A 24,140-nucleotide genomic window follows, 5' to 3' on the forward strand; every position below is an offset into this window, starting at 1 on the left:
CCTCTTGTGAGGAATCCCATTAAGAGCTTGATGAAATTATTGTGAAAGTCTTCACCTATTTATAAGGAAAAAACTCTTTCAAAAAAATTCAAGAAATCCATGTGAGATTCAATCAAATATATTGGAGAGAATATTGAAAATTTGATATCCCTCCAAAATTTTTGCTCTCCTTTCAATCAAATTATTTGAATTAAAATCATATGGAGGGAATATTAAATATTTGATTTCATCTTCCAAAATTGAAATTAATAATATTTTAAAATATATTATTATATTTTTCAGTGAAAAAAATATTAAGACAAATATTTAAGATAATTTAATATTTTTAATTTATAATTTTATTACTTATATTTTTAATTAAATATAATTTTAATATATTTATTACGTCACGGTTCGATTCCGGTTCAACCTGACGGTTGAACCGGTGACCCGTCCATCCGATCCCTTTTTCGGTTCGCTCACCGGTCCGGTTTTTAAAACATTGGTGTAAACCCCGCTCGAACGCAAAATGACCCGCTCGAGCGGACCACTCAAAAACTGGACAAACCAACCTGTAACAACCAAGCCCAACACATCTTAAAACTCAAACAAATGGAATTAAAGGACGACAACAAGATAGACACAACTACTAACTCCACGGAACCGAGTCCGGAATGCAACAGAACAGTAAAGGGAATACCGGAATCACTATACTTCTCGCCGTTGTTGTCATCTTCCCAACACCCCTAGGGTTCTTTCTCTATCTTTCTCTCTTTTGATCGCATGAGCAATGAATGAGAACAGTAGGGGCTGGATCACAAAGATACAGGTAGAGAGCAAGGTATTCGCAATGGTAGGCTTTTCTAGGGCTTACCGTAGCGTTGATTACAATTTACAGTGGCGGGGAGCTGATTTGTACAAGTTGCAATGGTGGTGGTAGGAGAAGGCATTTGCAGCGGTGGCCAAACAGCTCGAGTTGCAAACGAAAGAGAGAGGTGTGAAAAATAATAAGAAGAAGAAAAATAGAGAGAGAGAGAGAGAGAGAGAGAGAGAGAGAGAGATGCAAAGGAGAAGAAGAGGGAACAGGGCTGGAGAGGCGACCAGTTGTGGTAGTCGGTGCCTGTGCCGGTGGTTGGAGAAAGAAAATAGGTGGCGGAGGGCGAAGGCAAGTGGTAGGTGGTGGAGTTTAGGGTTAAGAATAATGTCCAAAATAGTAATTTGATAAACGGATATAAGTGTAATAAAAAAATTATGGAAATGGTGTGTATTGAGAAGTTTGATGGTATAAAAGTAGAATTTCCCGTATGTTTATGGCTAATTGGGGCAATTCTATTTTCACACACCAAAGCATCTCATTCTACATCCCCTCTGAATACACATACCAACTAATTTTAAATTGTGTAATTTTACTCAATGCACAACCCTTTTTGCCAAAAATATCCCTCTCTTTAACATTGATACCCTAAACCAACACCCATTTAAATTGCAACTCTTCCATTAGAAATTGGATTTTCACACAAGCAAAGTTATATCTTTGTTAATGGACAATATCTTCTCTTCCTTTCTACGACAACTATGGGCAAAGAGTTTCTTGATGCCATGATCTTATGATTAGTCTCGAGATTTTGATTCGTCGTATGGAGACCATGTAGACACTAAAAGGGATTTAATTAAACTTAGTGTCTATTCCCATGAAAAGACCATGACGATGCTTCCCAAGGACATAAGATACTTGTATGGGACTTCAATTCCATTTTGATGACTACAACTAATAACAGAAGTCATGCTGTCAATAATTTATCAAAATATGTCCTATGGTTACCAATAGTCACCAAGTGATGAATTGCCCAAGCAATTGGTACTTTCAACTTCCATTCATTTAAGTGTGAGATACTGGTATAGAACATTAGGAAAAAGAAGTATAGGCCAAGATATTAAACTGTGATCTGACTGGAAATGCAAGCAAAGATTTGAAAGTGAAAAGAATCACACCGAGACATCTGCAGCTGGCTATTAAAGGGGATGAAGAAATTAGGATTTTGATGGAGAAGATAAGAACACTTTAGTAATTTTAATTTAGGAGAAAACTATAATAAAAAAATAAATCATTAAGTGTGTGCATAGAGGTTAGTAAGTGTGTGGAAATAGAATTTCCCAACTAATTGGCAAGCAAGTTTCCCCCACTAGTCCTATTGTGAAATGGCCACTTTGGACACGTTATTGTGCTGTCCACCATGTGCAATTCACATTCAAGTACTACCGTTACTTGTTTCAAACAGTTGTCAACAATTAGACAATTTAGATTGAAATCCAAAAGTTTAGAGAGCAAGTAGATAAAATTAAAAGTTTAGGGGTGAAGTAAACAAACTGATGATGCTTTAGAGGGCAAAAGTGAAATTAACCCTATAGATAATTATCATATCTAATACAAATCGTATACTACGCATAATGTGGGTGCGCTCATCTTTAAAGTTGTTTTTGGGAATATGTTATTTTAATTAACTTTTTACGAAAAGACGTGTAAAAAGAATAATAAAAAAAATTAATTTTTGGTAGTGACTTTTTAATTAAAAATATGTTGCCAAAACAGCTATTAGAGTACATATGCCAAATCCAATGTGATAGTCCAACAATTTTATTTTGACATGAATAATGAAATCCACCCGATATACCAAATGCTGAGTCGGCATTTAACATGAATTCAACATGTCAAATTTAACATACTCCATGTTAATATCAAATATTGAGTCCACCCAATAAAATAATTTTATTTTTAAAAATAATATAATAATAAAATTTGACATATCAAGGAAAGAATTTTTATGTCAAATTAAAATACATTAATTTGCCACCTAAACTTTTAAAAAATAAATAATATACCATATTTTGAAAGTTTCAATAGAAACACTTTTATATGTTTGAAAGAATGCTTGACAATTGACTTTTATTAGCAACAAAGTCCTTAAAAAAATTAAAAATTTATATAAAAAAAGTTAAATGCATTTATTTACATTATTTTTGCTTTTTACACGTGTTTTTTTCTTTATTATAAAAACCTATTTTTAAATATTTTTATTGAAAGTTTTTTTTATAAATCCACTTTCTAAAAGTTTTATTCCATCCAACCCATATTCTTTTTTACTATTCCATTAGGTCCTATTTGAGATAAGAAAACCAAAAATACCATTTTTATCTACTTATGTTCCATTTAATTCACATTATTTTCTTATATTTCAATAAGTCCTATGGGTGACATAATTACCAAAATACCCCTAATGTGAATGTTTACACTGTCAATGTGAATGTTCATATCGTCAATATGTAGGGGCCTGGCCCATGTCGATCCTCGTGGGTGCCAGGAAAAATTCGAGTCGGGTCGGGACGAGCCCGGCCCATTGACAATGTGAATATTCACATTGACATGTTAACATTCACATTAATAGGAGTGTAAAATTGGCCCACGTCCCGTGGCGGCGCGAAACCCGCCTGCGGCCCATGGACGGCCCGGGGCAGGCCCGGTCTGACCCATTGACAATGTGAACATTCACATTGACATATTAACATTCACATTGATAAGAGTATAAAATTGGCCCGCAGCCCATGGCTGCCAAAAGTCCGCCCACGGCCCCGGGCGGGCCCGGCCCGGTCCGTTGACAATGTGAATATTCACATTGACATGTTAACATTCACATTGATAGGAGTGCAAAATTAGTCCGCGCCTCGTAGCTGCCCGAAACCCGCCCGAGTCGGGCCCAGCCTGGCCCGACCTGTTGACAATGTGAATATTCACATTGACATGTTAACATTCACATTGATAAGAGTATAAAATTGGCCAGCGGCCCAAGGCGGACCCGGCCCGGCTCGTTGACAATGTGAATATTCACATTGACATATTAACATTCACATTGATAGGAGTGTAAAATTAGCCCGTGCCTCGTGGCTGCCCAAAACCCGCCCACGACTCGTGGGCGGCCCGGGGCGGGGCTGGCTATTTTTTTTTAATTCTTTTTAATTTTTTCTACCAAAATTTTATTATTTTCCACAAAAAAAACACTAAGCCTCGGCGCGGGCCGGGCCTCGGCGCGGGCCGGGCCTCGGGCCGAGCCTTGTATGAGCCTTAACCGGGCCGGGCTTCAAAGTGATGTCCCAAGCCCTAGCCTAGGGTCTCGGACTAGGCTCGAGCCTGGGCCCAAACGAGCCTTTCCCGTGCTGGGTCGGGCCGACCCACGGGCCAAAAAATTAGGCCCAGGCCCTAACCTTAGCACAAGGGTATTCGGGCTTTGAACGGGCCGATAGATCGAGCCTCGGGTCGGACTGGTGCGCCTGGGCCTAGCCTTGAGCTTAGGTTGGGCTTGGGCAGGCCTGGCCATTTTTTATAATTCTTTTTAATTTTTTCTACCAAAATTTTATTATTTTTCACAAAAAAATACATTGCGCCTCGGGCAGGCTGGGCCTCGGACCGAGCCTTGAATGGGCCTTAAGCGGGCCGATAGGCAGGGCCGAGCTTCAAAGTGATGACCTAGGCCTTAACCTAGGGTCTCAGACATGCTCGGACCTAGGACCGAAACGAGCCTGCCCCCAGCCGTGGGCGGGCTTCGGGCAGCCCACGGGCCACGGGCCAATTCTACATTCCTATCAATGTGCATTTTAACATGTCAATGTAAATATTCACATTGTCAACGGGCCGGGCCGGGCCTACCCCGGGCCGCAGGCAAGCTTCGAGCAGCGGGCAAATTTTACACTCCTATCAATGTTAATATTAACATGTCAATGTGAATATTCACATTGTCACGGGCCGGGCCAAGCCCGCTTTGGGCTGCGGTCGAGCTTCGGGCCGCCCACAGGCTACAAGCCAATTTTACACTCTTATCAATGTGAATGTTAATATGTCAATGTGAATATTCATATTGTCAACGGGCCGGGTCGGGCCCGCCCTGTGCCTCTGGTCAATTTTATACTCTTATCAATGTGAATGTTAACATGTCAATGTGAATATTCACATTGTCAACAAGCCGGGCCGAGCCCGCCTATGGGCCGTGGGCGAGTTTCGGGCAGCTACAAGGCGCGGGCTAATTTCACACTTCTATCAATGTGAATGTTGACATGTCAATGTAAATATTCACATTGTCAACGGGCCGGGCTGGGCCCCTCGGGCGGGGGGCTGGCTTTTGGCCGCCTATGGGCCGCGGGTCAATTTTATACTCTTATCAATGTGAATGTTAACATGTCAATGTAAATATTCACATTGTCAACAGGCCGGACCGAGCCCGCCCCGGGCCGTCCATGGGCCGTGGGCGAGTTTCGGGCAGCCACGAGGCGCTAGCTAATTTTACACTCTTATCAATGTGAATGTTAACATGTCATTGTGAATATTCACATTGTCAACGGGCTGGGTCGGACCCGCCCTAGGCCGCTGGCCAATTTTATACTCCTATCAATGTAAATGTTAACATGTCAATATGAATATTCATATTGTCAACGGGTAGGGTTGGGCCCGCCCTAGGCCCGCTGGCCAATTTTATACTCTTATCAATATGAATGTTAACATATTAATGTGAATATTCACATTGTTAACAGGCCGAGTCGGGCCTGGCCCGGGCTGCCCATGGGTCGTAGGCGGGTTTCGGGCAGCCACGAGGCGCGGGCTAATTTTACACTCCTATCAATGTGAATGTTAACATGTCAATGTGAATATTCACATTGTCAACGGGCCGGGCCGAGCCCACTCCCGGCGGTGGGTGGGCTTTTGGCCACTCATGGGCCGCGGACCAATTTTATACTCTTATCAATGTGAATGTTAACATGTCAATGTGAATATTCACATTGTTAACGGGCCAGACCGAGCCCGCCCCAGGCCGCTCATGGGCCGCGGGCGGGTTTTCGTGCCGCCACGGGACGCGGGCCAATTTTAAACTCTTATTAATATGAAAGTTAACATATCAATTTGAATATTCACATTGTCAACGGGCCGGGCCCGCCCCGCCCCAGCTCGTGGGCTGGTTTCGGGCCGCCCACGGGCCAATTTTACATTCGTATCAATATGAATTTTAAAATATGAATGTTCACATCATAAAATTGCTAATTGTTCAAAAAATATTTATAAGGGTATCAAAATTAAAATAAGGGCATAAGTGTCCAAGAAAATAGTGTGAATCAAGAAAAAAGACTTTATGAAATAAAATTATACATATATGAGACTAAATGAGTTAAAAAATTCCTTAATAGGCTTCTTAAATTGAAACATTTCTAAATTTATCAATAAAAATTTCATATTTTAACACACCCCTCGAAAAAAAAAAAAAAAAAAAAAAAAAAAAAAAAAAAAAAAAAAAAAAAAAAAAAAAAAAAGTCACCTCCTAATTCATTTCTAGTCACACCGACTACAAGAGCCTCACACTCACTCTCTCACACCGAAGCAGCCGTCCATCCACGGTGGTCCTCCGGCTAGGTTTCAGTCAACGGTGGTTCGCCGACGACCAACACTAGTTATTCGACCACGGTGGTTCTCTCTCTCTCTCTCTCTCTATAAGCTCTGTTATTATCTGATTTCAATCTCTGTTATGATTTAGATCCCCTTTTCTGTTACTTAGAATATTGGTACATTTTTACTCAATTTTCTGTGAACTTTAAACTCATACCTGCCACCCTTATTATGCTATTTGGTTTTGTTGATGTCAATGGTGTTTTTTTTTTAATTATTTTTGTTTATTGACAGAATAAATTGTGGTTGCATTATGGGGATTTCATGTTGGTCAGTTGTTTGGTTAGAGGGATGAATGGTTTTGGCGTGATGGGTTTAATAGGATTGTTATCATTATCAATTTGTGTTTTGGCCATTTGTGTTATTATGGAATGGGAGAGAGATCATTTGTGTTTTGTTTTGTTTTGTTTTCCCCTTTGTAATGCATTATTTATCTTATCATTAATATTTTTATTGTGCTGTTTAAATTACAAACTACTTAGATTTGTATTTAAGAATTGATACTTTCTTCACTGATTAAAATGGTTGAGAATGAGATGCCCATGGGATATATCCAATTTTATTAGTTTTGAAAATTAAACTTTTTGGGTGGTTTTGTTAATTACACTAAAATGTTCTGGTATTTAATCTTTGGGAAAATTACACTAACCTTCCTTGACATTGTTCAAATTACACCCAGCCCTATTACAGTGATGAAATAACACTGGCCTCCCTTAATAGTTTAATAGCATGACACCTACACCTATGCCGTTAAGCATTTGGATGGAATTTGTTGATGTCATCAAAGTTTGAATGAAAATGTCAATTTTGCCCTTTATAATTTTTACTTTTTTAACAATTAAAAGCATAAAACGTTAAGTGAAAAAAAGAGAGCATATATGTTCTGTCCCAACCTAACCCCAACCCCCAAACCCCATACCTCATCACCCAACGCCGACTGTGGCTAACCCTTTATTTCCCTCAACACTCTCTCTCTCTCTCCAACATTGTCACCATGTAGCCTCAAGCCAGCAACAACACCAGTGCTGCAGCCCCTAGCCAGTGCTACTACTACTGCCACTGCCTCCCACCCCGGAGCCAGCAGTTTAGCTTCGTCCATGGATGGACTACCGCTAAACCACCAAGAGCTTCTGTCAAGATCGACTTTTGATCGTGCATGAATGAGATTTGGGGCTGATTTGGTAGGTAGGATTTTGGGTGTGATTTGACAGTAGGGGGTAGGGTTTTGATTTTGTTGAGATATTGTTATGTGGATTTTGATTTTGATGTGGTGGTGGCATATGGAGGAGGGGAGAGAGAGTGATGGTGTACTTTGGTGGAGGGTTGAAGAGGGTGGTTGCAATCCGCTGGTCGAAGGCCATGGCATGTATCGGTTGAAAGCTTTCCAAAAAGGGGAGCAAGTGAAAGGGTCAATGAAGATTCAAGGGTTGTGAGGAAGATGTGTGTTCTAATCTGTTGTGCAAAACAACAAATATGTTGCTTCATACTTCTTTCTCTCTTCCCTATATACAATCCAAAATTTGTGATCGTCGTCTAGTGTATAGTTGTGGTGGTGGCTGTTGTGGCTGTTGTGGCTGGTGGCTCTATGACAACCTTTTGTTGTTTTGCTTTGTGTGGATGTGGGTTTGTGTGGCGGTGGGGAAAGAAGTGAAGGTCAAGAAAGGAAAAAGATGGAGTAGTAGTGGGGATAATGGTATTTTTGTCATTTTACCTATTTCGTTAACGTTTTTAACTTTTGAGACCCATTGGGGGAGGTCAATGTCATTTCTTCATAGTAACGGGGGTTGGGTGAAACTTTGGCATTTGTTGAGAGAGGTTAGTGTAATTTGCCCTTAATCTTTTGTTAATCATTCTCTTTGTTTTTTTATAAATATCTTTTGTTAATCATTCTCTTTTCTTAGAGCAAGATAAAAATTGGATGTGTTAAGAAAAATGTCCTTGAGAGCTTGGAAAGGATCATGGATTTTCCATTTCTTCCTTGTCTTGTTTGTGACTGTATTTGCTAAAATATAGATTAATGATCTTGTCTAAAATAACTAGTTTCCTTTCTTTCAGATTTGAGCCTGCCCATGTGTTGGTCCTGTTATCTGAAGAAATTTTTGGTTCCCACTGTAAGCTGAAGGTATGACTTTTACTCATTTTCTTCTAATTTCATTTTATATTTGGTTTGTGATGAGATGTTGATTTCATTATCTATTTTGTTTACTTGTAGCTTCAAAGCATAAACAAGTTAGTAATGATAATTCATCAGAAATTTTGGTTGGATACTTGCTATATGTTGATTATCCGTCTATATTGTTTCTAGCAGAATTTTTGTGAAATAGTTGCCTGTTAAGCTTTTAAGTTCAATTCTAAGGATGAGCTACCAATGACTAGATGTTGTTCATATGCTTTCCCGTTCTTACTCTCTCCGTTTTGAATTGTGAATCTATCAATATAGTATAGGTGTATTATCAGTCCTCATGAGCACATTTAGCCTGATTTGTTGTTAGTTTTCATCTATAATCTCTTTCTTCAATTTGTTCTTTGCTTGAGCTTTGTGTCTTATTCTCTAAAGTCTAAAGTCTTTTTATATAGTTTTGTCAAAATATGTGTTCCTTACATTTTTGTTTGGTTAAAGGTTGAAAAAATTTTGTACTCATAAATGGATGGTTCAACCATGCGCAAACAATGGCGTTTAGAGAAGACTTACTCAACTAATGCCTGATTGGTTTTGGTAGCAAACCGATTATATCAAGCTTAGTTAAGTAATGAGCAACGATATACGAAAATAAAGTTTATATAGAACTTTCATACAGAATGATGTGGCTCAATGTAGAACTTTCACTTCAAAAATGGTGTTGTTACATCATTGTTGTGGAGTTTTTTGTATAAAATTTATATGAATAGAGTTTTCTTAAAGCAATAAATGAGAGATTAAGAAAAATAATCCTACTAGTAACGGACCTGGAGAGGCATTTTAGGGACCCATATGCACTTAGTGGGCTCCTTCTTGTAATGGTTGCAGTCGTATTCATTGACGCCTCCTTGGGCATAGTCTGATGAGCTACTTCATCTCCTAAAAGTCTTCGATCCTTAGCGTCTGTATGAAGAGTAGTACTATACTACTCTATTATCAAAATCTTACTACTCTATTATCAAAATCTTACGATTCACAATTTATGCAAAATTGATGCAAAATTGATACAAATCTATGAGCGAATCTATTTTGGAAGTGAATCTATGGTGAATTGCATGGTTCATGAGTCGATTTTCTTTTTATAATTTATGCAATTCTTGAAGTTATCATGTCTGACATATTTAGATTTTTTTTCCTTCTCTTTTTAGTGAAAACTAGTGGTTAGGCACGCGCGTTGCACGTGGCATGTGATTTTTCATCAACTGTTAGTATTATAATTATGCACGCCTCTTAAATTGGTATATGATATGTATACAAAGTATGGAGACTCACATGGGTAAATTGATATGTATTCAAAATACAACTAAGTAATAAATGAATACATATTCGGCTGAAGAATTTAAATGATAAATGAGAAATTTTATAAACATAAACATTAATTTATAGTTAGATTATTGAGATCACAATCTTATCTTAAACAATAAACAATAAATAGGTCCTTTAAATATAGAGTATTACACAAATCTTTTTCTATCAACTTTCCACTTTAATTTTTCATAATCTGTACATGTAATACAATTGAAGGTATGAAATCAATTTCCCAATTACACAATTTTATTTAATAATTTATCTCATAATGCAAATTCATTGAATCTGCTATTGTATATTATTTGCGTACTATTGGTGTAAGAATGCATTAATATCAATATGTAATATATTTTTGTATATTAAGAGTTGTTGAGTCTTGTTTCCTATACCATGAATATCTTGTATGATGAAAAATATAACATTAGTTATTAGTATATTTTCATTTATGTAGAAAATATAGAAAGTTTTTTTAAGAAAATAGAATGATATTGTAACTTTCAATCAATATAGGAATTTCATAATTGTTTTCACCATATTTATAGATCTATGCTTATAAGAAAGGTTTTAAAAAACAGCCGCAACTGTTGCGTAACGATTGTGGTGGTTACCGCCACCCGTTACGGCCGCTTTTGCAGTGTGATTCAGATTCACAAGTGTGTCGGCCGTAGCGGCCACCGTAGCGGTCGTAACGATGCCGTAACGGCCTATTACGTAACATTTCTGAACTACTTCTTTTGAAAAAGCGCGCACAAAAAAAAACTGAAAATGGGGGAAGAGGGATAGAGAGAAGAGGGAAGAGGGAAGATGAAGAACATGTTATTGATTTGTTGAAGTTGTAAGACCTATGTTATTCTATTCAACTGTTATCACTTAACCATTTTGTTTGTGTGTGTCTATCTATATATTGTTTGAAAATAATAATAATAATAATAATTAGTGTGGTCATTATCTATTTGGCTTGGTTAAAATATGTATATATATATATATTTAGGCTCTTATTTATTCTCTTACTTTTGTCATTGTTTATCTTATGTATAATAGTTAGTGATTGATTTTTTGAATAATATAAAGTCATTAATTATTAAAATAAAATGTAAAAAACTCAGTTTATAGTGACTTAAAAATATGAAACATATTGAATCATACTTAAAATTTACAAAAATTGATCAATATTTATTTTAAACCCAATAAATATGATTATGGAAAAAAAATATGCGTATCGGTAAGTTTTTTTCAAATTGTGCGAAAAATAAAAAAAATCACGATTCTGATTACCGCAACCGTTACGCTATGGCCTTTACACCCCACAATCGCAATCGCGCCACCGCCACTGTTACGGCGACCGCAACCGCTTTTCAGAACCTTGCTTATAAGTGTTTGCAGAGTCACTTTCATGAAACTGTCAAGTTACATAATTTATTATGTCATCTGTAAATAATTAGCATATAATAAAAATTGATTGAAACTTTTTATTTGATGTTCTTATTTTATGCATTATTGAGTTACTGCGATAATGTTGAGCATCATTTGATTTTTTTCCTTGTAATTTGACTAAAATGTGTGTATGAGGTACATTGTTTTTCTTGAACTTCACAGCAGATAAGACAATTCTTACTTTAACTCATCTAACTTTGCTTGAAGAGCATGTTGTAATAGATTTTCTGTGGTTTTTGTTTCACCATTTTGTTTTTCTTCTTGCTCACCATTATAACTCATTATAATAAAAATATTTTGATGAGTAAGAGTTTGAGGCGATATCATATTGTTATGAATTTCAAAATCCATTTTCCCTCAATAATGTGATTTTTTCTGTGAGGGAAAAAAGTACAATTATTGTCATGGTAGAGGTGTTTTGCAAAATCTTGGTTTGTTAATGAAAGTGTTTGTTGTGGACATTTGGTTCTATGACATGTATATATATATGTATTGAACATAAGTTGATATGAGAATAATATACAATTCCGTAGTTTTTTCCTAACAAATATAACTATATTAATAAAGTGATACATGTTAGAAAATTAAAGTATCCGATGGTAATATAGCATTACAAATTGACAATGTATGAATACAATAACATATATAAATTTACATTTATTTTTTATATATATGTTGTAAACATTGACATATATAAGATGTCACAAAAGTAATATGTGAATTTTTTTGCAACAATATAATACAGGTAATAATGAGAAGTTAATTATTCATAATTAAATAGTTGGTCATAATGTGAACGTTTAGTGTTACATTTTTGGGTGTATACGCCATTGTTTAATTAGATTATTAAATTCACATAAAAATTTAAAGGAATTTGTGAATAATTTGTGTAAAATTAGAGATTAGTGCAGAAAGATTTAAAACAAGAGAAGTTTATAGTGTTTGGTTTGGTTTGTTTTTTCAAACTTTTATTTTGAAGTTTTTAGTTTTCATGTTTTTTTTTTGTCTTTGACACTTTTTTTTTTAAAAATAAATTTTCTTTTTAAATTCATTTAATTTAATACTTGTTAATTTTTTAATTTTACTTTTAGATTTAAATTCACTTAATATAAATACATTTAGAAAATAATTTGCTGTGTATTCTTTTTGGAAAAAAATTAATAATAATAATAATAACAACAAAATATCATAATAAAAAATCAGTAAATTTTGAATTTATAATTTTTTTACCAATCTTTTACTTTTTAATTCTATTTAGATTATTAGATATTAGATTTTTCATGTAAAAGTATAATTTAAATATAAAATATAAAGAAATTTCAATATCTTTAATCACCAAAACTAAGAAAATATGAAAAATCAAAAACTGAAAAACATATTTAAAAAATAGAATCAATGAAAATGGTGCTTGTTTAGAATTTTGACATCATACCTTGGTTATTAAAGTACCATGTAAAATGTTACGGTTCATAAAATATAATTTAAACAAAAAAGAAAGTGTACAAAGATAATTTGCGAATTTTTGAGATACGGTACAAATCTCTATTTTAAAAATGCATGCGCTTTCCTCTATCTAGATTCGAATGAAGGAACCCGTGTTAATTTCTTACCTATTAGACTATGTGATTATCATTTAAACAACATTTTCATTGATTTAATAAATATTTCATATTTATAAGATATATTTAACACTTAAGTATGTAGATATATTTTTTGAGTAATTTAGAAAAAGTGATCAAATTTTTACGATTTACGATTCGGTACAAGGTCATTTCGATTCACAATTCGAATTCTGATTTGACAACTATACTATACTACTACAATAAATACACCAAACCTGTTAAAATTGATGTATTATTGATTGATTGTTGTATGTTATCAATTACAAATGGTGATGGGCTCCTTATATAGGAGATGTAGTGGAGTAGGTGGTAGTAGGTGGTAGTGGTAGGTGTGTAGTAGGTGGTGGTAGGCGGAGTAGGTGATGGTAGGTTTTAACAGCCCCCGCAAACTCAAGGGGGATAGGAACTAACCAACTTGAGTTTGGAGAGAGTAACAAAACAAGAAAATAATCTGAAAAATAAAAAATGGATAGGAGACACTGTATGGTCGTGTCAGATCGTTGTAGAAGACTGTATGGTTATGGCAGACCGATGTAAAAGACACTGGCTCATGTTGGACCGATGTAGCAGACAGTTTATGGGGTCATGTCGGACCGTTGTAGCAGACAATGTTGTGACAGTTGTTGTGACAGTTTACGGAGTCTTGCTGGACCTTTGTAGAAACTAACCGGAATCAATGTCGGGACAGTTTACAGAGTCTTGTCGGACCCATGAAGGAGCTAACCGGAATCAATGTCGGGACAGTTTACAAAGTCTTGTCGGACCCCTAAAAAGTCGCACCCTCAAAAGGTGTGCCCAATCTGTCAAAAGGCGTGCCATCAAAAGGCGTGCCCAATCTATAAAAAGGCGTGCCATCAAAAGGCGTGCCATCAAAAGGAGCGCCCATATTGTCGTCGAGCGTCGAGCGACGCATGATGCGCGTGTCTGCCTTGGCTATTTAACCAAGGTTGAGGCAGAGGCTGTGCAAACCAGTCTGAAACCGCCGAACATTTGCATTCTGAAATACTCTGTAAACACTCTGTAACCAATCCTTCTCTGAAAGTACCAGTCGGAAATCGCTGCTTCGCTGAAACACTCAGCAACCCAAAAACATGGCCTCTTCTTCCCGTCCAGCTACCCAGAACATGGCCTCCTCTTCCCGTGGTCTGCTCACGTTCTTTCCAGACCTGAACGAGTCCACAAGAGAAATAACTGGTGCGGTGGCCAGTGAACCTCAACCAAACACCTCTGGTTTTGCTCCGTTGAACTTTCCGATGCGGTCTGTGGAGCAAAAAATGACAGTGCAAACTGATATTGAGGCCAATCAGTATACTTTGAAGTCATGTGTGGAGACCATGACGGCGGTCACAAACTTGTCGCACCGGCTTCAGAGTAGGACAAATGAGGTGCAACAGTTAAACGCCCAACTGGCTCTGCTCCAATGCATGTATAAGGATGCGCGAGCAGAGATAAGTGTGCTAAAGGCGGAAAATAAGGAGCTGAAGCGGAAGGCCACCGTGATGTTCCGATTTGGAGGGCCGCCATATGCTGCAGTGGAGGAGCAGGGAGTTGTGATCGTGCCCAGTGGAGTGGGAAACACAGAGGCAACACCGTCAAGGGCCGCCCAGGACAGAGGCAAGAAGAAGAGACCGGCGGCAGAGTAGAGAAGAAAAATCCTGCCAGTGGATGTGGTTGTTTTGTGTGTTTTGTTTTTGTGTTTGTTTTGTTTTTTTTTTTGTTTTTTTTTTTTTGGTGTAAAATGCTGATCGGGGTTGATCCCCGGCATGAAGAAATGACAAGTTTGTAAAATGTTGTTTTTTTTTTTTTTTTTTTTTTTTTGTTTTTTTTTTGTTTTTTTTTTTGTTTTTTTTTGTTTTTGTGTGTTTTGTTTAAAAAAAAAACAAGGGATAAAGAAAATAGATAAAAAATATTTGGAGATGGATTATATGGAAAACATCAGTGTGATGGTTGCAAAATAAAGTGGGGGTAAAAGATATATTATGGGAGAGTGGGTATTTAAAAAAGAGGAAAAGTGATTTAGAAAAAATAAATAAAAAATAATTGATTTTGAAATTAAACGGAGGAGAGAGAGGGTTTTTTTTTTTTTTTTTTTTAATGGAAAAGGGAAGATAAAATAAAATAAATAAAGGTAAAGTGGGGTGCAAAAGGTGAAGGAAAGGTGTTGTGGGCGGTGGTGTAATGTTCAAAAAGAAAAGATAAAAAATAAAAGAACAATTTAAAAAACCAGTGATGGTGTGTGAATGAGTTGATATTGCGTAGTATAATATATTATAATGGTGTGAGGTGAATGAGTGCCTATGTTTGCATGTGCGTGTCGGCCGTGTGTGTTGGGATGTGGATCTGTGGCTTCATGTGTGTGCATGTGTGTGTCTGCCGTGTGTGTGTGGATATGTGTCTCTTTACATTTTCAACACTCAAAACAGCCGAGACTCATGCACCGAGAGAGAGAAGAAAAAGATTGGTTTCATGTTTTGCTCCATGTTTATCTCCAGGCCTTCAGTGTAGAATGCATTGCGATTGTGAACAATCTGTGAGTGGAATGACAACGGAACACCAGCAGACGAAGAAGAAGAAGATGGAGCGACGGAGATAAAGCTGTGGGTGGAGAAGATTACGGTGGCACACTGGTGGCAGCGGCGCGGTGCTTCTGCGGCTGCTCTTGTGGTGGTTATTGGCGGTGATCGGAGTGGTTGAGTTGGTCACCAGTGAGGAGTCAGCCATGAGGACAGTCCCTCTCTATGTATTGTTGTTGCCGCCATTGTAGTGGCGGCGCTTGTGGCCGCCGAGGGCTTGGCTAGTGAGGAAAGACTTGTGGCAAATGGAGCACTCGTAGGCCGATCACTTGAAAGTAGATAATCTGTTTCGGAAAATGGCATGAGCCATGGAAATGGAGTTTCATGTCCTTGGAGTAGGTGTTGTTTTGGAGAACATGGATGGGGCTCTTGCTAGTGGTTCAGTAATGGCAAAGCCAAATGGGAATCCTGAAACTGGTGACCAGTTGGAAGACGGAGCTACTAACTCAAATACTGAAGCAATTCCCGAGCTTCAGGGAAACAGGATTTGGAAGAATTAATTAGAGAGAGAGTTGAAGATGCAGCGGAGTGAAGGTATGTGTAGAAAACTCCAGCGGACTAGGTTGAGGTCCGGCGGGCGGCTAAGGTGAGGTTGCCGCCCGCCGGGAAAGCGAAAATACTAAGTTCTAAATCTGCTCTGACACCATGTTAAAATTGATGTATTATTGATTGATTGTTGTATGTTATCAATTACAAATGGTGAGGGGCTCCTTATATAGGAGATGTAGTGGAGTAGGTGGTAGTGGTAGGTGTGTAGTAGGTGGTAGTAGGTGGTGGTAGGTGTAGTAGGTGGAGTAGGTGATGGTAGGTTTTAACAAAACCAAATAAAGAAAGACGAGAGAGAAAAAGTATAGAGAGAGAAATTGGGTGAGGGAGGAGTGAGAATTGGCGTTTCCTCTGTTGCACACATCTCAAGCACCGCTGTAAAATTGCATCTATCTATATCTATATATTTGGATGCATACATACATGATGTAACACATGGAACCAAACATTATACTTCTTAAACAAACGTTATGCACTATAAACTACTGGAAAGCAAACCCTGAGCCTCGTAATCTTCATTGGAAAGGAGATTACACCTCTCTTCATGAATTACAAACCTACATCTACTAATGCTGTTGAAGATTGAAGCTTGATTTGCGCAATTTCTTTATCATTTTTGGTTGGGGGTGCACATTCAAGCAAGATCGAAGCTTGATCTACTTCTGGGTGTGATGAAATAACAATATTGAAGCTCGATTTTGCAAGAATTGAGGGCTTGGGTGTTTGAATCTGTGGATTGATCACTTCAATAACCATTTTTCTCAAACTGTTTTTTTTTTTTTTTTGGTTATTTCGTTGTCTTCACTGCTGCTATGATGGGTTGGTGAGTCTTGGATGACTTCTCTGTAGTTCTGTGTTGGTCATTCGTCTTGTTCAGTTGTACCCTTTTTCTTTTTTTGCTGGTTTATCATATGGGTCTGCAATCGGCACTTCAGGATACTGCAGTGCTGCCCGCTGCTCTATTTATACGACTTTGTTAGCTTTTTATTTTTTTCCAGATCATGGTTAATTAATATAGGCTGGGTAGGTGTTTGTTTGAGATATATTTCCAAGTTCTAACCATGTGGGTCAGTAGGCGCAATGGGTGTTTGAGTGTGATACTGTTACATTAAATTAATAAATAATTTTCTTGGGTCACATTAATTAATGAATAATATTCTTGAGAATTGTGAATGCAATTACAAACTAATAATTACAATTCCACATGGGAAATTCTCCATTCTTTGGCTAAAAAATAATATAAAATTCAATATTTGTTTACAAAAACATGTTTTAGGTGCCACAATGTTAATTAAAATCATTACACACATTTAAATTGTGATAAAATAAGGTTTGAATATATTTACGAATAAGTTTTTTGACATGTGCTAGTGCTTGAAAAAAAATCACAAGTTCGGTTTCTGATTCCCATTACACATTGGCAGATACTTCCAATATCCATTAGATGCTACCGCGACCGTTACACTGATCAATACTGCGATTTAGAACCATGATGTAACAGGTACTTTTGATGGTATGTAGTGGAGGTGAGTGATTGTGATTTGTGATAGATAATACCTTCTTGTTAGTTTTCTTGTTCTCCTTCTAATTCTGTTTTTTGTCTTCAGTTTGCAGACTGATAAAATACCCAAATGGATTACGACAATGACAGGTATGTTGTGGCCTTTTTTACTCTTATTCTTAAAGTGTGATTTATAGATTGTTCTGGAAATGCGTTGGTTGTGATCTGTGTTGATTTTATGGGTTTAGTTCCTAAAATGTTGATTCCGTTGTTGGTTATTCTTTTGTGTATTCGTCAATTTCTTTTGATTGAAATGCTGTATTTGTGAGATGGGTTCAATTGATTTCATCCCCTGGCTTCTGGGTTTCTTTTACTCTACAGCAGTTAGAAGGGGAAAATTAGTACGAGGCTGTGGATTCTGATTACTGGGTCTTTTATTTAGTTATTATTAATTTTATGTTTGATTTCCTTGTATTATTTTTTATCACAGAGTTGAAAATTTGTCTAAACATAGATTGTGATCCTATTCCTCTTAATTCATAAGTCTCTCTCTCTCTCTCTCAATTACTATGCAAATGCCTTTGACCTGCATTAGATGTTTGTGGAGGTACCCATCAGAACTATTCCTTCTTCTAATCTTTTATACTGACCAGATGTAATGCCCCACTATTTCTTGTAACCCCTTGTAAACTATGTTGGATGTTACTATAATGCAGCAATACTATAGTTTATGTCATGGATTTAGCGCATTCCTTAAATTTCTTCCGCATTCATTTTTTATTAAACTTCAATTTTTTGTTCCCTTGGAAATTAAATTATAACTGACGTTTAGATTTAACACTTTAACTACTTCCAAAATGGAAGCAGCGAAATTTGGGACTGGCATGGAGAGGGTTATTGTCTCCAGAAGGAAACCAATCTGGGTGAGCCTTGCTTTGCTTTTCGCTTTAATGTTAAGTCAAGATATTTGGGTAAAGTTTTGATGTGGAATGGGTTTATTGTTGTGAGCAGACATATCTCCATGCCTTTGGGATGGAGTAAGCCAGAATGAAGAAGATCTGTCCTACATGTTTGACGAAACAACACCTGTTAAGGCCTGTGGGGATTTGGCTTACCATGTTGCTGACAATGGTAGTTTTATACTTTACTAAAATGTTTCGACATTTGCTAGCTTTTAATGCTTGTTTGATTTGAAGGACACTGTTTTTTATCTGGAAAAAAATGAATTGCAGTAAACATGGACAAGGAATTACAGCAATGCACGGAGATGTCTTCACAAGTAAAGAGACGTCGAATGCTGCAGTTTGACAATGAGATTTTGGGTTCCCCTCTTTGCAATGAGGAGATATCATCTGTCTTCTTAAAATCGAAGGTTTGTGCAAGCCTATTTCCTCGTGGAAAATGTTACATGATACATCTTTTGCTGTTACTTGGGGAAAAATTCTACATAGTGGTCTTATTTTGGTTTCACACAAAAGATAATTGTTGAGATACCTGTTCTGTTGTATATTGACAATTATATGACTCCTATCTTTTGGAAGGGAAACAAATTTATCATCCACCGCATATCAAGATAAATTATTTTATGATATCAACATTTTGTCAGGGGATCATTATTGGTCAATGATCATTATTGGTCAATGATCATTATTGGTCAATGCAACTTCTGAACTAGTTTAGATTTGGGTTTCACCTAATTAATTTGTTCTTGCTCACTTCATTAAGGAAGTTTCAAACACTTGCATTTATAATCAAAGTTTCAGTTGAAATTACGTTTTAGTATTAATTTGTGTGATTGAATCAAGTTTCACAAAACCATTGGATCACCCTTTTTTGGTTCTTTGATTAGGAGAGAGAAGATTCGCTTGAAGAGGCTTTATCTGATATGTCGCATTGGGTGTCTGGTTTTGAAGGTTTGTCCTGTAAAGTTCTGTTCTGAGATGAATAGGTTCTTAACATTCATACATGTTTTTTTTTGTCTTGTTTGTTATAATGTGCTTAACAGAGGAAACATCTGCAACTGGTCACGAGGGCCTGGATCAGTCATCTGAGGGATGGCTAGCTGATTGCTTCAATAATGATGAGATGCATTGCAGCCCTGATGATCTGTATATATCTCTCAACTTTTCAATTCAGTCTTCTTCATCTTCTCCCTTATTTTATTAAAAAAAAAAAGAAAAAATTATGTTTCTTTTTTGTTTATTATGTATATAAATTATGATTCAACCACTATAATATGTGGAACACAGAAATCTGTCTGGGCCATCCGATGTTCAAATTGACATTTCAGGTAAATGAAGTAGTATTTTCCATTCAATGTGTTGATTATTTTTTAATTTCTATTTTCCTTACACTTTTTCCTTTGTTTTCTTGCTTCTTTATGTATTTTCTTTTTTCTTTTTTCACATTTATATTAGTATATATATAATGTTACATCACTTTTGTAGAGTTTTGCAACACCCCACCTGAATATGAAGCTTGTGTGGCCCAAGAGCATCCTACTGGAACTCGTAAAAATGCTGTTTTCAAAGGTTTGTATTTCTTCTCAATCTTATTTTGTAGCACATATTGCTTGAATGCAAAATTGTTATAAACCAAGGAGTCTTTTCTTTATGTAATGGAACCTTTTGTTTACGAGTAGAGACACCTTTGAACCAGTAGTGTCCAAAGATGTGTTTTGTGAAATAATCTTTGTACTCACATGTAAATTACAAAGTCACCACTTGTGCTCATATGGTAAACTTAAGTTCCAGCTATTCTCAACTTTGTTTTTCATACTTAGGTAGGAAGTCATACATGCGAACTCCAACAAAGTTGGCTTCATCCGTTGCCTATCCATTTGCCTTTATTAAACCATGTGGTGTCCGTGGAGATGTAACTTTAAAGGACATCAACCAGCGCATACTCACTCCACCACCCTCAAAATCGAAACAAGGTAATGAAGATCCTTCTGCCTCTTATCCCACTTCAGCTATTTCTGGGAAGCCTGTTGTTGGCAAAACTAAAATTCGCACCGAGGGGGGAAAAGGCAGCATCACAATCATGATAACCAAAGGCTGAATAGATATGTGTTCTCCAAAATTTTATTTTTGGTGGCATTGCTCCATTCTATTTCAAGGTCAAGTTTCTTTTGTATCTTCTCAGGCAGCTAGGATAAAGTTAATACTTCATTCTTAGGTTGGTGTTAAATCTTGGAATTCATAAATTAGGTGAAGTGTTTATGTTTCCAAGTGGTTTTGTAGGCGACAAATACCTGTTGTTTATAGCTGGTGGGACTGACTCAAGTGAAATGAGGATCTTGATGTCTAAGAGATCCTCTTAGCTGCTTCTTGTCTTTCGAAAAACTTTGTCAATGATTTCACCTAGTTCCTTTTAATGTGAAGAGCCTGTGTTTACTTTGTATCTTGTGTTGCTTGAGAGATTGCTGAGATTGCTGTTATTGCAAATGTATCTATAGATACAATTTTTCTGTTGATTTTGTGTGACAAGATCAATTAGGTAAATGAACATTGTAGGTGCTAATGAAACTTGTAAATTCAAATATGTAGATATCAGTATGATTTGATCCATTGCTTGCAAATCCTGAGTGTATGTTTCTTTCGAGCTTTATCAACAATAGACATAGCTGAATGGCGTTGAACGAAGGGCCATGTACCCTTCATTTGCATATATGGATATTACTGGATGAGAAAATCTCTCTGCTATATTAAGCTTTTTAAGGATATCATGTATTTAGAAGGCATACATAAACTAGTAAAACCTCGGAAATATTTTTTTTCTGCGCTTCTTTTTAATGTTCTACGAATTCCTGAGATATAGATTGACAGACTGGTTCATGAACATAGAGATATACATGAACTATGGTTTCAGACATACCTCAGAAGCATTACACATATATAAATCTGTAATGTGTTAATGGGATATTAAATAGCACATATATAGAGCAGGTTTCCCTCTATTAGTCTGAGTTTGATTTGCAATTGAGTATTAAATATATGAAAACGTATAGGTGTTTGTGTTCTGCATTGATTTTCCTTGCCAGCAGGAATAGAGTTCAAGTTGTCAGATAAGATATTCTGTTTGGTTTTGAAGGTCTTAAAAATTACTTTTGAGTTTTGAATTTGTGTTTTTTGAATTTAGAGAACTTTTTAATAGTTTTATTATTATTATTTTTTACTTTTTAGATTTACTTAATGTAGATAAGTACAAAATTTGTATTAAAAAAAAAGTTTACAAAATAATTATAAAAATTTAGTATATTTTTATATTTTTGTATTTATTGAATTTTTTTTAAAATTTTTCATAAATATTTTACTTTTAAATACATTTAAATTATGTGCATCTAAAAAATTTTTGACTAAAATATGAAAAAAATTTAATAAAGATTACAAAATACGAAAAAAAAACCCTTAAAAATTCAAAAATTATTTTTTTGAAAACTCAACCAGAACTTGGTTTGATAGCTTCTAGTGAGTTCTTGCCTTTTTTAGAGAAAATATAAAAGGCAGTTATTATATTAAAATAAAAATAAATAATATTCACAATAAGAAAAGAAAAAATAACAAAGCTTCAAAAGGCTAAACAAAAAATTAACAGGAAGTACAAACAATGGAGCCATCAAAAAAATCAATTATAGTTCTAGAAAAATTACCGATCTTTTTACATATGTGATTTGAAAAAATAAAATCTGCATTAAAATAAAGTCCAAACTTGTCATCGCCATCGTTCTTGCTGTTGCTACACACTGCCTCTGCTGCCACTGAACTTTAGTTATCACGGAAAGCCAAAGTTGAAGAAAAAGAACACTCACAATAGCAAGGAAGAAGGATTAAGAGAATAGATGACCATTGTCGGTGTCAAAAATTAGGAGAGAAGCTCTCAATTTTTTTTTCCTACGCTTAGAAAATCTAAATTTACAATTTAAAAATATTTGGGAACTTGCGGGAAAATCACATGAAGAACTCCGAAAATCACCTAGTGAGTTGTTTTGAGTTGTTACATATCTAGGAGGGAGAGAGAGAGAGAGAGAATTGTATTATCAACAATGATTCATCCCACTAAAAACATCACCACTAATAGCACTAATGCATTAAAAAAATAAAAAATAAAATAAAAAAATAAAACTCCAAGACCAAAATATCACATCATTAATGGCGGGACCCACTGCCACCTAATTAGTGGGAGCACTAATTAGTACTCCCAAGCATTTTTCATTGTATTATATGTATATTTAATATCAGCAATGATTCAGAGCGCACTAATTTTGGTGCTCTAATGGAGCACTAATGACATGGCAAGGAGAAAAAAAAAAAAAAACAAACAAACAAACAAACAAACCAAGACTAAAGAATAATGTTTGGAACCACTAAAGTAGTAGCTCTAAAGCTGCACTTTGGCATTGCTGTGGGTCCCACCTTGATGTGATAGTCTGGTTTTTTTTTTTTTTTTTTTTTTTTTTTTTTTTTTTTTTTTTGCACTAGCTGGCATTAGTGCTCCTAAATTAGTGATCTGTATCACCATTGAAGACTAAAACATCACATCACAGTGGATGAAGTCCACTACCAACTCATTAAAACTAGCTTTAGAGCTCAAGAATTAGAGCTCCAAAGCATTTTTCATTTAATATTGTGTATCTTACAATACAATGAAGACGCCTATGTATAGGCAACGAAAGAGTGGACAACAAGAAAGTTATGAAAATATCCTAATATGGTAAAACCTAATTACAGCATCTAATATATGTAGTGAATATTTTATATATATACCATATTCGCTAACAACCTCCCTGAAACTCAAGGTGATTGCAAAGAGACTACCGGAATTTGAAAAGAGAAATTAGATAAAATTTTAAAATAATAATAATAATAATAATAATAATAATAATAATAATAATAATAATAATAATAATAATAATACTAAAAGACAGTTTATGGTCATATCGGACTACTGTAGGAGCAGCCAGAGCTAATGTTGGAAGACAGTTTATGGTCATGTCGAACCATTGTATGAGCAGGGCCGGAGCTAATACCAGGAGGCAGTTTTTGTTGAGATTGTGCCGAACCATTTGAAGAAACTTGCCAGAGATAATGTTGGAAAATAGTTTTGGTGAGGTCATGCCAAACCGTTGAAGAAGAAATTGAGAGCAAAAGTCTCAGCCAGAAAAGAACTATGTGCACTAGAAGGTAGCTTGGTAAGAAACCATGTGCGCTAAGGGAACGGCTTAGGGAGTGCGCCAAGGATGTGACTTAGGTGGTTCGCATGGTGTACAACCATACTTACCATAATATAGGTACAATACCTCTCTCAAACTCAAATAGATTTGAAGATAGAAACCTATTTGAAGTTGAAGCAGATAGAAAGACAAAAGGGAGCGGAATGGAGAAAACATGTTCGCAAAAAAAATATTGTAGAGAGAAATTTTAGTTAAGGTCCAATGGGCGACCAAGACAAGGCTGCCGTTCGCCGGTGAAAGCAAAATTATTAAATATTTAATCTAACTCTGATGCCATGTTATAAT

At 36.0% G+C, this 24,140-nt stretch overlaps 1 protein-coding gene across 11 annotated transcripts; it reads left to right on the plus strand.

Annotated features, from left to right (window-relative positions):
* The first annotated feature begins 6,239 nt into the window (after positions 1–6,239).
* Positions 6,240–21,203, plus strand: LOC114295693 (protein XRI1-like). Of its 11 annotated transcripts, none has more exons than XM_082916063.1 (12): positions 6,240–6,478; positions 8,516–8,582; positions 17,547–17,648; positions 17,730–17,773; positions 18,491–18,546; positions 18,635–18,754; positions 18,856–18,995; positions 19,473–19,536; positions 19,629–19,731; positions 19,873–19,913; positions 20,071–20,154; positions 20,406–21,203. In XM_082916063.1, exons 4-12 carry the CDS (start codon positions 17,754–17,756, stop codon positions 20,681–20,683), a joined length of 906 nt encoding a protein of 301 aa, XP_082772189.1. In that variant the 5' UTR covers positions 6,240–6,478; positions 8,516–8,582; positions 17,547–17,648; positions 17,730–17,753; the 3' UTR covers positions 20,684–21,203. The 11 variants fall into 11 exon arrangements, with proteins under 11 accessions (XP_082772189.1, XP_082772186.1, XP_082772190.1 ...); XM_082916060.1 differs by having other exon boundaries at positions 6,317–6,478; positions 17,547–17,623; positions 18,488–18,546; XM_082916064.1 differs by having other exon boundaries at positions 6,323–6,478; positions 17,547–17,635.
* Positions 21,204–24,140: the final 2,937 nt, after the last annotated feature.

This window comes from Camellia sinensis, chromosome 2 (genome assembly GCF_055761805.1).
Source record: "Camellia sinensis isolate YWXY chromosome 2, ASM5576180v1, whole genome shotgun sequence".
NCBI classification, from domain to species: domain Eukaryota; kingdom Viridiplantae; phylum Streptophyta; class Magnoliopsida; order Ericales; family Theaceae; genus Camellia; species Camellia sinensis.